Source organism: Dromiciops gliroides, chromosome 1 (assembly GCF_019393635.1).
Source record: "Dromiciops gliroides isolate mDroGli1 chromosome 1, mDroGli1.pri, whole genome shotgun sequence".
Taxonomy (NCBI): Eukaryota; Metazoa; Chordata; class Mammalia; order Microbiotheria; family Microbiotheriidae; genus Dromiciops; species Dromiciops gliroides.
Window position 1 is genome coordinate 129430515 of NC_057861.1, and position 14610 is coordinate 129445124.

The following is a 14610-nucleotide window of genomic DNA, read 5'->3' on the forward strand; positions in this document are numbered from 1 at the left end:
AGATCCCTCTATCATACAATTTATCATCTTCTCAAAGTGTGGTCTGTAATTGTTTTGTGAATGTTGTTTTGGTCTCTTTAATTAAGAGCCTTGTGGGAGTCTACTATTTTTATGTCACCTTCATTTCTAAATATATCCCTCTTCTCTCTCCTACCTAGATATTCCCTTATCTTAAAAAGGGGGGGGGGACAATTAAAATGAGGGGAAAAAATGGTTCAACAAAACAAACCAACCATATCAACAGAGTATGCAACATTCCAGACCTGCAGTTCCCTACCCTTGCATACGAAGGCAGGAAGTAAATTATCTCATCTCTTTTCTGAAGCCAAGCTTAATGATTATAATTGCATAGACTTCAGTTTTCTTTTATTGTTCTTTCCAGTTGCATTGTGAGCTAAATCACTCCCTGGGAACATGTACCTTTATCTTTATACCAAAAATTTACCTACTGGCTCTTATTACTGCTTCATCTTTGAATTTGGACCATTAGAAACCATGCTTCAGATAAGTTAAGCTACTCAACTGCACTGCTTGAAACCAAACATCCTCATCTTCAACCTGGGCATTTTCTGCCCTGTTAAAAGATCATTCTCTCCCCCACTCCCACCCCTGCTCCTACTGAACACACACACACACACACACACACACACACACACACACACCACACGCACACATGCACACACATATGCAACACAGGCATACTTATCTTTCCTCCCCTTGCTGTGAAAATTATGATCAGATCACAACTACCATTAAATGCCTCCAGAAAATGCATATCAATGAATTTCCCTATTGTTCTCCTCATTGTCTTTGTGACTTTCTAGAACAAAATGTCCCTCTTTGGCCATCATTTCTATATATGGGTTATCTCTTCCATTAGAATATAGACACCTTGTTTTTATCATACAAGAACTTTTGTATATGTATTCCCAGTGTTAAAAGACAGCAAACAATAAATATTTTTTTTCATTCATGCATTCATTTATTGTTTATATTGTCTTACTGGTTCTATTTTCATGATTTTGCATCATTCTTTGTCTTCCTATGGTTCTCAGAATGACTCATAGTCATTATATCTCCATTACATTAATATTTAGTCATTTTCTAATTTATGAGCATTTGATATTTTCCATTTCTTGGTTAATACAAAAGATACTACTGTGGATATTTTTATGTATAGTGGGCCTTTCTTTCTATCTTTTACTTCCTTGAAATACATGCCTGGCAATGGGATCTCTCAGTCAAAGGGTGTGGAAATTTTAATCACAATTTTTAGCATAATTTGAAATTACTTTCCAAAATGATTAGAACAATTCATAGTTCTACCAAACCCCCTCCACACTATTTCCAGCTTTTGTGATCTTTGGCAGATGGTTGGGTATGAGTTAAAATGTCAGAATTGTTTTGATTACAATTATCTTACTAGTAATGGGAAATTTTTTTATATCATTACTAATAGTTTGCTATTCTTCATTTGAGAACTGCTTTTTGAATACTTATTTATTGGAGAATGTCTCTTAATTTCATATATTTATGTTAGTTCCCTATAGGTTGTGGATTTCAGACACTTATCAGAAGTAGATGATACAAAGATTTTTTTACCATTTGATATCTTTCTTTCTTATAGTAGTTACATTTATTTTGTTAGTGTAAAAACTTTTCATTTTCAAAGATTTTGAGTTTGAAGTGACCTCAGAAGCCATCTAGGCCAACCTATTCATAAAAAGAATCTCCACTAAAATATATCCAATAAGTGGTTATCCAGCCTTTGCTTGAAGATCAAAAGAAGACTACTACCACTTGAAATACTCTATTCCATTTTTGTGGCAGCTCTAATTGATATATATTTTTTTGACATCAAACCTAAATTTGCCTCTTTGCAACTTCTACTCATTGCTCCTGGTTCTATTTTCTGAGCGGGTAAAAAGAACAAATATAATCCCTTCTCTATAATAGACCTAAAAATATTTAAAGAGAGCTTTCATATCTCCTCTGAGTCTTTGTTCTTTCAGGCTAAATATGCCCAATTCCTTTAACTGATCACATATGATATGGACGTAAGGCTCCTCATCATTCTGATTGCCCTTTTCTGGATACTCACCAGCCTATCAATATCCTTCTTAAACAATAGTGCCCAGAACTAAGCACAATACTCTAAATGAGTTCTAACAAGGGTAACCTACAGTAGAACCATTAATAAAGACAATCAGCATTCATATAGTGCTTCAAGGTTTGCATATAGCTCCTTGAGTTCTCATACTTTTAATAATCAGGTCATATACCCATTTGTAACTAATTGTGGTATTTAATGTAACATGTTGCTCCTACTTTTTCCCAAATGGCTTTCTGGTTGCGTCAATAGTTCTTGTCAAATAGGGAATTCTTTCTCCAAGAAACATCTTCTTAGATGTACTGAAGATTAAGTTATTGAGTTATCTACTGTTTTTCAGTGTTTATAGTACCAAGTTTAGTATTAAACATAATAGATACTCAATCAATACTTATTGATTTGTTAAACAAATTTATTTAAATAAACCATTTAATGTACTTAATTTTTAACATGAAGGTCCTATAAATATAGAGATGATATTTATTGTTTTCTGCCCTTAAATATTTATGTAGACCCATTAGCTATACTATTCAATAACAAATATAAGAACAGAAATTGAAACAGAACATCAAACCATTGTGGAATAAATAATAATAGCATTTATAAGATGCTTACTATGTGCCAGGTACTGTTTTAAGTACTTAACAAATATTATCTGATCTTCACAACAACCCTACAAGCTAGGTGCTATTGTTATAACTTTTTACAGATAAAGAAACTGAGGCAAACATATATTAAGAGATTTGCTCAGGGCCACCCAGCTAATAAGTATCTGAGGCCAGATTTAGAGTTGGGTCTTCCTGACTTTAGGCTTAGCACTCTATATACTGAATGGCCTAATAGTTTGTCATTTGTACCTATGCTAAGCACAAATAGACAAGATTCTTTCTTGTGTTATCAGGATACTGAAGGATTTTAAGGTCATCCCACACAAGGAACATTTTGAAGAACTGAGGATACTTATCCTGGAGAAGTTTAATTTTTTTGAGGAACTAGGTGGTGAAGTGAATAGAGTGCTGGGCCTGGAATCAGAAAGACCTGAGCTCGAATCCTGACTCAAACACTTACTAGCTAGGGGGCCCTTAACCGCGACCTGCCTCAGTTTCCTCAACTGTAAAATGAGGATAATAATAACACCTTCCTTGTAGAGTTGTTGTGAGGATCAATAGAGATAATATTTATAAGGTACTTAGAATAATTGTAGGAACTTTTAATAAATGCTTGCCTCGTTTCTATCTTTTTTGAGGGGTGGCGTGGGGGGTAGTGAATGCTGCATGATAGTTGTCCTCAACTTATAGTCTTCAACTATTTAGAGGATTTATGTGGAGGAGGAATTAAACTTATTCTGTTTAGCCCCAGAAGAAAGAGCTAGGAAAAATGAGTGAAAGTTTAAGAGATGAAGATTTTGGTATAATGTAAGGAAAAATTTTCCTAAATATTAGAGCTTTGGAAGTTACAGCTATCCAAAACTGGAATGGACTACCTCATAAGGTAGGTAGTGAATCCTCCTTGGAGATCACAAGCAAAGGCTGTACAACTATTTAATGGGGATGCTGCACACTGGATTCTGGCATGGGCACATATTGTCCATAAAGTCCTTTTCATCTCTAAAATTCTGTGAGATTAAAAACACACACACATATAGAGATACACACATATATGTATATGTATATGTATATATACATACACACACACACACACACACACACATGCACCCCTACCCCTCACAGAATTTTAGAGTTCCTGATATGCAGGGTGGGCCAAAAGTTACAAAGGGGTTTTAATATTTAGTAACTCCTTTACTTTTTGTCTTTAATTTATAATACCATAGTATCATATAGAGTATATACAGGAAATGAATTTATATAATATGTGAAAAATTAAATCTTACAAATGGTGAAAGATCAAGAAAAATAAATTTTAAAAGATATTAAAACATTGTAATATTTGACCCACCCTGCATATATACACATATGTAATTGTGTATATATGTACACATATGCATATATACACATACATATATATGTAAACACACACATGTGTGAACCACAAAAGTTCTTCTATGATATCTCATCATAGCATAAATATAGCCCTGGCTTTTTGAAGACTATACCAGTAGAATCCAGCAGAATGCTCTGATAGATCTTACCAAGATAGAAAGGCTTTTAGAATGGGTCTGGTAACAGGCCTGAAGACCAATTTTATTAACTTTGGAGAAGCTTACCACAAAGAAGGCTACAGAGTAAGGGATTTTGAATCACAAAAATTTGGAGACTGCTGAAGCTTAAATTATAGAAGGGTAATGATTCGCATCAATGGGACAAATAATCACACCAATGAAATTACTGATCCATGAATGAATAAATTATGAAAAAAGCATTTAAGCCCTTACAATATGACAAACACTGGGTTAATGCTATGGATACAAAAATAAATAGAAGACAGTCCATGTTCTCAAGGAGCTCATGCAAATAACATGAGTAAAGACTGTAGGAAAAGTTCAGCTGTAGGACTTATGGAAAAGAGGTCTTAAGAGCTGTAACTTCAGGGGCTAATTGTAAAGCTCAGAAATTTTTAGGCTGTATTGACCTATATCTTCTATGAATGTAGCCCACCACCTTTAGGAAAGGGGGAATGAATGGGTCTACGGATAAGAATAAAGATGGGATTCTGCATTCCTTCTGACAGGAGTGGGAATTAGGTTTCAACATTGGACCAAGAGGGGAAAAGGGAAAGACATCATTGGCAGAAATGTTGGAAGAGCCTTCTGGCAAAGAGGAAGGGAAAATGGGGCCTTAGCCAGGCAACAGTTCTAGCTGGGACTCTCAAAGCACTTCTAACTCCCACCATGGGATCTGGGGTGATTTGCTGATAGGAAGGAAGAACAGTGACGTTTATTCAATAATTTCATCCTTATGACCAAATGTGTGTTTATACACACCCATAACCATACATCATATATGTGTAAGCACATACATATACATAAATACATAAATATATTTGTATATAATAATGCTAACCTAGAAATAGATATCTTTGACCAAATAGTTTTCCATGGGACATGTAACTGAGACCACTTTCTGAGCCTTCTGAAAGTCATGGTGTTCTTAGCTTCACTTTTACTACTTTGTTTATTAGTACATCTTTGGATTCTGTTAAGGGCTAAAATTCTAGCTAAACTGTCTAAAGTATCTAATGAGTGGTCGCCAATAAATTATAAGCTTTAGCAAGAGTTAGACTTTTAAGCATTTATTAAGGAGAATAAGAGTTTGGTAAAGAGAGAGAAGAAGGCCTAGATTCCTATCTATTAAAGGGAGAGCACATTTCTAGCTCCCTTCTCCGCCAGCGTCCAAAGGAAAGAGCCCCAGAGTCAGCGCCAGTCTCTTCCTTCCTCCTCCCACTAGTCCGCGTCACTTCCTCCCGCCAAAGAAAAGACTCCTGGTCTTGCCCTCAAAGACCTTCGCTTCATGGGCAGAACTCTTCTACAGTAAGTATCCAGCAGGTGGCGTCATTCCAATCGTTATAGTACTGTGCTCTTTGGGTCATATGATTTAGTTCCTCACCCTTTTGAATATTCATAAATGTATTCAGATATGGTTTCTTTTAGTTAAAATAATTCACCTGTTTTTTCCTTGTTGTAGATTAAGCTATACTGGTAAAATGAACATGTATTAGATTTCATACAGGGGCTGGATACTGTGATCTTCTGAATTTCATTATTTGGTTTGGTTGTTTTCCAGTTTTCCAAAGTTATGACCTATTATTAAAAAAAAAAACATGTAAATATAGACAAGCCCATCTTTAAGAATATAAAAAATGAGGTGTACAATTCTATATTAGACTTTGCCACAAATACTAAAATATTACTTTAAGAAATGTTTAATACTTGTACATTTCCCTTTCAAGTTATTGATCCTTAATTTCAAGGTATCTCCAGGTAGATTATGAGTGTATGTATGTATGTATTTATATATATGTATGTGTATGTGTATGTGTATGTGTATATGTATATGTATGTAGAGATAAATAATATAAAATTTGTGTCAGATAGATAGATGGATGGATGAATACATAGATAGATAAGGATTGGAACTATGATTTAATTGGCATCAAGAGCTCCTGAATGATAAAACTTCATATACTGGGCAGGTATCATGGCACTTCCTCTGTAACTTATAGTTTTAGAGAGTTGCTAAGAACTCTGAGATATTAAGTGACACAGGCAGGGTCACAGCCTAGAGTTTGTGTCTCTAAAATAGATTTTTATAATTTAATATGGCATCTTTCCCCAGAAGTAACCTCTTATTAAGTAGAAATGATAGAACTGAAAATCAGCTTTTACTTTTTAGTGAAAATACACTTTCACTTTTAGTGAAAGTCCAATTTTAAATTTTCTCTAAAAATGGCAAACCTGTATTTCCTGCACAGTTACAGACTGGGTTTGAATTACTTGCTCTTCATTTACAGCATCTCTTGTTTGTTTCTCAGTATAGACATTTCTATGTTGGTACAATCCAACATCAACAAAAGCACTTTGTCCATATTCCTGCAGTAATATTTCAATGTAATATCTAAAAATGATAATAATAATAATTAGTGAATTGATCATTGTGGAGGGAAGTCAAAAGGAATATTCATCTGTTCTAGTCAATGCAAAAGAAATCAACATTAAATAAGTAAAATTCTGTCCATACTGTAGGTAGTGACTTCCACTATTCTATTCCCATTTTAAAATGTTGATCTACTAAATAAGCCACAAGGTTTTGCTGACATCAAAATAAATCTACATACAATTTCTGTAATCAGTTCCATAAATGTTCATACTACTGATTGACTTCCCATCTTGTTGTTAAGAATACATCATTGTAGGATAATGTATAAATTCAATGTTACTAGGTGTCAGAAAACATATAAACTTTTAACTACTTCAAGGTTCAGATATGTTTAAAACATAATTAGAATAGGAAATGATTCCAAATACTTCAAGTATTTGGCAATGATTATGATGCAGAGGAAGATAGTGATGAGGATAATGATAAGATTCAATTGATTAATGGTAATGAATGTTCTCAGCTATACTCATGAATAGGAGAATCTAAAGCAGAATTTCTCAAACTTCTGTGGTCTCTGAGATCCTTTTACAAGGTGCAAGAAGACAAAACTATTTTCTTTCTTTCTTTTTTTGGGGGGTGTGTGTGGCAGGGCAATGAGGGTTAAGTACCTTGCCCAGGGTCACACAGCTAGTAAGTGTCAAGTGTCTGAGGCCAGATTTGAACTCAGGTCCTCCTGAATCCAGGGCCAGTGCTTTATTCACTGTGCCACCTAGCTGCCCCCAAACTATTTTCTTAATCATACTAAGATGTTTTAATTTATATACAGTAAACACCAAAAGTTATAACTCAATAATTTTTTTAGAATGGTTCAATCAGTGTTTAATCAATATCAGTTCTTTCTTTGGAGGTGGATAGCATGTTTCATCATTTGTCCTTAGGGATTGTCTGGGATTAACTCAATAATTTTTAAGAGTATATTGAAAACCGGGGGCAGCGAGGTGTCACAGTGGATAATGCACCGGCCCTGGATTCAGGAAGACCTGAGTTCAAATCTGGCCTCAGACACTTGACACTTACTAACTGTGTGACCCTGGGCAAGTCACTTAACCCCCATTGCCCTGCAAAAACAACAACAACAACAACAACAACAAAACACAAAAAAAGAGTATATTGAAAACCACTGATCTAAAGAATAGGGGTAAGTTAACTTCCCAATCTCCTTCACCAATACCTCAGGAAAAGCTTAGAATTCAGAGCTGCCAACTAAAACTTATTTGCTTAATTAATTGAATGCTACTGATTCTCTAATAAATTGTATTAACATACTTCTGAATCAAATATGAAAGGCTCCGTATCTACCATTTCTAAAAGTTCCTTGAGATAAAAGTCCACAAATACCTCACTTATATTCACCCAATTTTAGAATGTCAGTATTTTGGCCCTATTCCACATAGGTTCTTGATACAAAAACCCACAAAAAAATCTCTATACACTTGAAATAAAAAAAAACACACACACTTTTAAGCAATTTAATAAAGGAATGAAACTTACTCTTTTCCTTTTTGAAGCTGAAAAACATCGGATCTTTGTGTCCAACTGGAAAAATAACTATTGGCATATGAGGAATGATATGCAATCTTTATCTAAGCCCCAAAAGAAGAAATTTATAAATGCACATTTTCAGCATAAACATTTAAGACCAAGAACAACAATTTCTTCTTTCTAAATTGTAGAGATCTTTTTTATATGAAGGACAGATTAAAAACACATTTCTTGGTTCTGGACTCTTTCATCCATAATGAAAATTTCATTAAAAAAAATTTTTTTTGAGCTCCTGCCTCCTTCCCAAACCCCAACCCAATAATTACCAAGTAATATAGTATTGTTTCAATTTTTATTGAGACTATCTGAAAAATATTTACATAGAAAGAAGGCACCTGTGACTATAATGAAGGTTAAATACCAACATTCTTGGCTTTGGAAAAGACAATATTTGAAACACGAGAATTTCAGTTAAAATAGAAATGCTTCTTAAGAAAAGAATTTTTTTCCTATAACAGACCTTTGACCCAGAGTGGGAAAAATTACTCATGTGCCTTCACAACTCAAAGTCACAAGTGTGATGAACAATTATGATTAGAAAACTAGTTATGGCTACCATACTAACATGAATATTGTCCTGTTACTAATCACACCATCAATATATTTGAATAATTAATGGAAATAGACTATATGTATATATACATATATACACATATATATGTATATATACATATATACACATATATATGTATATATATATACATACATACTTTAAAAAACCCTATTTTAAAAGTTTAAAGTACTATAGTTATGAGTCTATATCTATAGTACAGACTTCTCATGGACCAAAAGAAATTCAGGAAGGATCAATTCTGGTTCTGGGCCAATAGGTTCTTCAAGTCAACTTTAGAACTATTATCATGACTATATTAATAACTAACATTTATATAGTGCTCACTATGTGTCAGGCACAATGTTAAGTGCTTTACAATTATCACATTTGTTCCTCACATCTTTGGGAAGTAGATGCTATTGTGATCTCCATTTCACAGATAAGGAAAGTGAGGCAAACAGGGGTTAAGTGATTGGCCCAAAGTCATAAAGCTAGTGAAAGAAGCCAAATTTGAACTCATCTTTCTGACTATAGGCCCAGTACTCTATCCACTGAGCCCTATTCACAGAAGAGAGCTCAAACTTAAGACATTTTTCCCTCATAAACCATATAATGTACTAATCTATTTATAATACTTTAATGCTTCAAGTAATTGTGATTTCATTGCTGTGAGTACTTCATTCACCAGTGCAAACCCTTGATGGATATAGGTTGCAAAACCTGCCCCATAATATTTACTAATAAATTCCTGATCGATCTACTTAATGAATTGCTATGACCAAAAAAAAAAAAAGAAAAAAGTTAGTTAGCCAACCTTCTGGTTATAAGCCTCCTTAAACTAGGTAGTCTAGTCTTTAAATGATTAATATAGAATTTGTCACTTCTAGCATAGTGTAACCTGACAGAATTCACATTAGTCTGGTATAGTTCTATAGAACACATGGTCAACACCATGCTACAATGAGGAATCCAAAAAAAAAAATGCAATTCAAAGACATGTCTCTTGTGTTCAAGGCACTGTGCAGGGTACTGATAATATAAAGACAAAAATAAGAGTACCAATCATCGTGGAGCTTGCTTTCCACTAAGAGGACACAATAAGTACACCAAAAGCAAACAAAAAAAGCATAGTGCAAGGAAAGAGGAAGAGAAGGTTAATAGACAAGGGAGATCAAGGAAAACTTCTCAGAGGAGGGGATACTGGGACTGAATCTAGAAGGAAGATAAGGATTCTGATAATCAGATATGAGGAGGTAATGCTTTCTTGCCCTGGGAACAACTTATGTGAGTCCCCATGAAGCAGGAGGCGAGATAAATTTGAACGTTATTACTTTAATATTTCAAGGATTCATGATTTCATTCATATGGGTAAATCTTTACCATGCTGATACTACTACTACTACTACTACTACTACTACTACTACTACCTACTTACACTAACTACTTCCACTTTGAGGTTTGCAAAGTTGTTCTTTTTAACAAATATTTCATTTTATCCTCACAATAACTTTGGGAGGTTTATTATTCCAATTTTATAGATGAAGAAACTGAATCAGATAAAGATTAAGCAACTTGTCCAAGGTTACACATACAGTAAGAATCTGAGGCCGATTTTAAACTCAGGTCTTCCTGACTCCAGGTCCAGCTCTTTATCAAGTGCACCAGTTTCATGGTTTGCTGTTATCCAAAATTTCATCAAACTGTAACCACCCCCATGCTGGTCCTTGTATGACAGACATAATCTACACCCATCATAGAAATCTCTCCAGGTTGTTAGGACTTGACAAAAGTTGAGCTCTCCTTGCACAACTTTCAGGAACACACTCCATACTAAGACAAGAATTCAGAGTAGAACTTTAGTGGAGGATGAAGGGAAAATACATTGCCTTTGGAATGGCAAATGGAAGGTTTTCCTACCTTGTCTGCTGGATTTCCAGTTGGGCTGAAATAAACAGCGTAACGGTCATCACCTTTAATGTAGAATCTGTAGCCATCAGAATCTGGAGCTACTAGAAATCCACTGAATCGGGCAACAAACATGTCTTGCTCCACAGGCCAAACAAAGGAAGCTGTATCTACCCAAGTGTCCCCCACATATCCTTGTGTGCTTTCATTATATTCTAGTATTTCTTCAAGATAAGCAGGCCTGCTATTATTCCATACTTCAAGCTTTAGGCCTCTGCCACCTAAATAAAATAATAAAAAAGCCCAGTCTGTATTGGGAGAATCTTATATACTAGGAATCATCCAGTCTTGCAAATGTTACAGATATTTAGTCCACATTTATGTAGTATTTGTGAATATATATGTATACAGTGTGTATACACATATATGCATATCTGTGTATATAAGTATATATGTGTCTGCATATGTAGTATGCAGCAGAAAAAGCTAAAACAACTCCATTTTATCAGCAGTTCTACTACTTTTCCCCTGCCCTTGTTTGTATTGCAACCCTGATCTTGTCTTTGACCTTCCTTATTGCTGAAACAGCAAGAACAGTCCTGTCTGTTAGGGTAGGGGTACAATAGAAGGCTAACCTGAAAAAGAGCCTTTCCTGTTACAAGCCCACAACAATAGGCCTGACCACACATGGAATACCACATCCCTATTCTTTCCCTACTAGCCCCCAGCAACAGACCATATCCAATCCTAAGGTACCCCATATCCAATTCACCTCCTGACTACACTGAGACCTACATAAGCTTTATACTTTTGTTCCTTCAGGGAGTCTCTGCCCATGTGGGTGGGGCTCCCTTGCTGGGGAACTCAGGTTTTGGTTCTGGTTCTAGTTGTGGCAACATCGACAATTTTATCCACAGTATTATACATGATATAATAGTAAACTATATCCTAGAAATATTCTACTCTGAGTATATGCATATATAGGGTATACTAAAAGTCTTAGTATAATTTTAAGCCTTAATAGCTTAAAACTGCTTTAAGACTTTTGGAACATCTTGTCTGTTTGTATCTACATGTGTGCATACAAATTAACTATAAAAGACATATGAAAAACGGTGCCATCTGTATCTAGAGAAAGAACTGACAAATAGAAGTATGTATAGAATAATATATGTATGTATACCTATTTATGTCTCATAGTAACCATCTCTAGAGTAGGAAGAAAAGAATTTACATAATTTTGTTTCATATTTGAAAGGAATAGCAAGTTGTGCGTAGTAGATTTGCAGTTTCATGTCCAATCATCTTTTAAAATTGTACTATGTTATGGAAATGCTTGCTTTATTCCATAAATTTAAATATTTTTTAAAAAATTTTATTTTATAAAAAGTACTACATTTACAAATATGCTTTTACAGCATAAGGTATGTATATGTGGGCGGGGGGGGGGGGGGAGGAGAGAGAGAGACTGCTGCACCTAATATCAGACCTGAGTTCAGATCTAGCCTCAAATACTTACTAGCTGTGAGACTTTAGGCAAGTCACTTAACCTCTATTTGTAAAGTGATTACCGCAGTGGCAAGAACATAATAGGTGCTATATAAATGTCATGGCCCACACACATGCACCAACATGGATATGTATATTTATATGCACTTTTATATGTATATATACACATGTATTTGTGTGTGTGTTTGGTACCCTTGTCACTAATGGTTAACTATTTAGATTTCTATCCTAACCTTAATTTTATCTACAAATATAATAAGAATCCTCTTGTAATGCCCTAATTTCTTTTAACTGAAGTTTAAAACACACACACACAAGTAATTAGCCTTAATGAAATTATTGTTGTTCAGTTGTGTCTGACTCTTTTTTACCCCATGACCCATACTGATCGTGGTCTTTTAGATACTCGAGTGGTTTGTGGAGTGGTTTGCCATTTCCTTTTCTGGTGGATTAAGGCAAACAGAGTGACTTGCCCAGGATCACACAACTACTAAGCAAGTATCTGAGCCTGGATTTGAAATCAAGTCTTCCTGACTCCAGGCCCAGTGCTCTATATATTGAGCCATTTAGCTGCCTAGTAATTTACCCATGACCAAAATAGAGGCTATTCCTCCCAAATAATTCTCTATTTTCTTAGAATTTACATATGATGGTTTCTCCTCTTCTGGTGAAGTTATTCCTTCTGATATGGTCACCTCTATATTTTATATCTTGGTTTCTGAGACAGAAAACATCTTTTTTTTTCTGTTTTTGTTGTTTGTTTGTTTGTTTTTGTTTTTGTTTTTTGGCAGAGCAATTGGGGTTAAGTGACTTGCCCAGGGTCACACAGTTAGTAAGTGTTAAGTGTCTGAGGCTGGATTTGAACTTAGGTACTCCTGAATCCAGGGCTGGTGCTCTATCCACTGCACCATCTAGCTGCCCCAGAAAACATCTTTTTTAAAGTTATTAAATCAGAGGTTGAGAAAGGAAAGGGACCTCAGTGTCCATCTAATCCAACTCCATTTTACAGAGCAGTAAACTGAGTTAAGTGAGTTTTGTTCAACACACACATGCAAATCAATCATGAGATAGTCAATGTAAGCCCTACTATCTTCATTTGACAGATAAAGAAAATAAGGCTCAGAAATGTCAAGACACTGCAAATACCTTATCCTGTTCTCTATTTTTACCCTAGGCAGATATAAATAGTAGGGCTTTTGAAAAAGCATAGAATAAGCCTTTGTGTTCATCTCTGAACTTTTTGGTTAAGATTAACCATGAATACCATGATCCCATCTTTGATTTAGTGACATCATTTCAAGTAATCAATATAGCCAGTGCAGAAAATCCCAATGGAGAATTAGTGGGGCATTTTTCAGTATTTTGCCACCAGGTAAAGACATCAAAATTAGCTTTTGTTAATAGAATGTGCTCTTTGCTGTCAACATAAAAACAGCTACTCTTCTTATGACCACTTACCTGGATATATAGTTCTAAGGACACTAGGTTTGGGTGGTGTCCTACAATAGATATTATTTTCTGTGACTCTCTGGACATCGCAGCTCTGACCTGTAGTAATTCAAAGAGCACAAAATATAAAGTTACTAATGTAAAGAGAGCTTTTATAATATAATCTCCACCAGCTCATCTAGAAGCATTGTTTCACTGAAGAAGAATCAAGTACAATTCTTAAAGTTGCATAATTCAAAGGCAAAGTCAGGAATAAATGGAGAAACTTTCATCCAATTTATCTGAGATGAGGAAGGATTGGATTTCTGCCATGGTAGACAACTTATTCTCCTTATTCTTTAAAATTAAATTATCAGAGTATTTAAATCGGTTTCTAAATAAAGTGAGGGTTCTTCCTTATCTGATCTGATAGCATTTTGTACTTTTCTTATAAATATATATTCCTATCTGTATCATATTTATGTTACATGTCTTCATTATAGAAATGGGACATTTAATGTTTATTTTGCATTGAACAAATGAATTAATTTATTTATGCCCTCCAACAAATCATCCATATTTACCTCTCTTTTTCTAAACTTATTAAAATTAGTCTGAAACTGAAATTTTCACAAGTTCTAGGAAACAACATACAACACAATTAATTTTTACTTAGGAGAACTATGTTTTACAAAGAATTTCATTGAAAGAAAGGAAAAAATTATTTAATTTTTAAAATGAAAGAAGATTTGAATGAAAATAAATGTAAGGACTCAGATTTAGTTCTTCAGGAAGAAGCTGGTGAAAAAGAAAGCATCGTGAAATAGAGGAAAGAGTGGTAGCCCAGAAGTCAGAGAACTGGGTTTCAGTCCCTCTCTCTTCCACTTCCTAACAAAGCAACTCTGGGGAAGCTGCTTAGACTCTCAGAACCTTAGTGTCCTCATCTGTAA

General features: G+C 34.7%; 1 protein-coding gene across 1 annotated transcript in view; it reads right to left on the bottom strand.

The window, feature by feature from the left end:
• PKHD1L1 (PKHD1 like 1) overlaps positions 1 to 14610 on the bottom strand; it is a 226410-nt gene that overhangs the window by 162541 nt on the left and 49259 nt on the right. Inside the window, exons 12-16 of the mRNA XM_043975706.1 lie at positions 13691 to 13780; positions 10736 to 11004; positions 8215 to 8306; positions 6522 to 6681; positions 5732 to 5867 (exon numbers count right to left, since the gene is read on the bottom strand). Of these exons, the coding sequence (XP_043831641.1) occupies positions 5732 to 5867; positions 6522 to 6681; positions 8215 to 8306; positions 10736 to 11004; positions 13691 to 13780 (747 nt within the window). The remainder of the gene's footprint in view (positions 1 to 5731; positions 5868 to 6521; positions 6682 to 8214; positions 8307 to 10735; positions 11005 to 13690; positions 13781 to 14610) is intronic.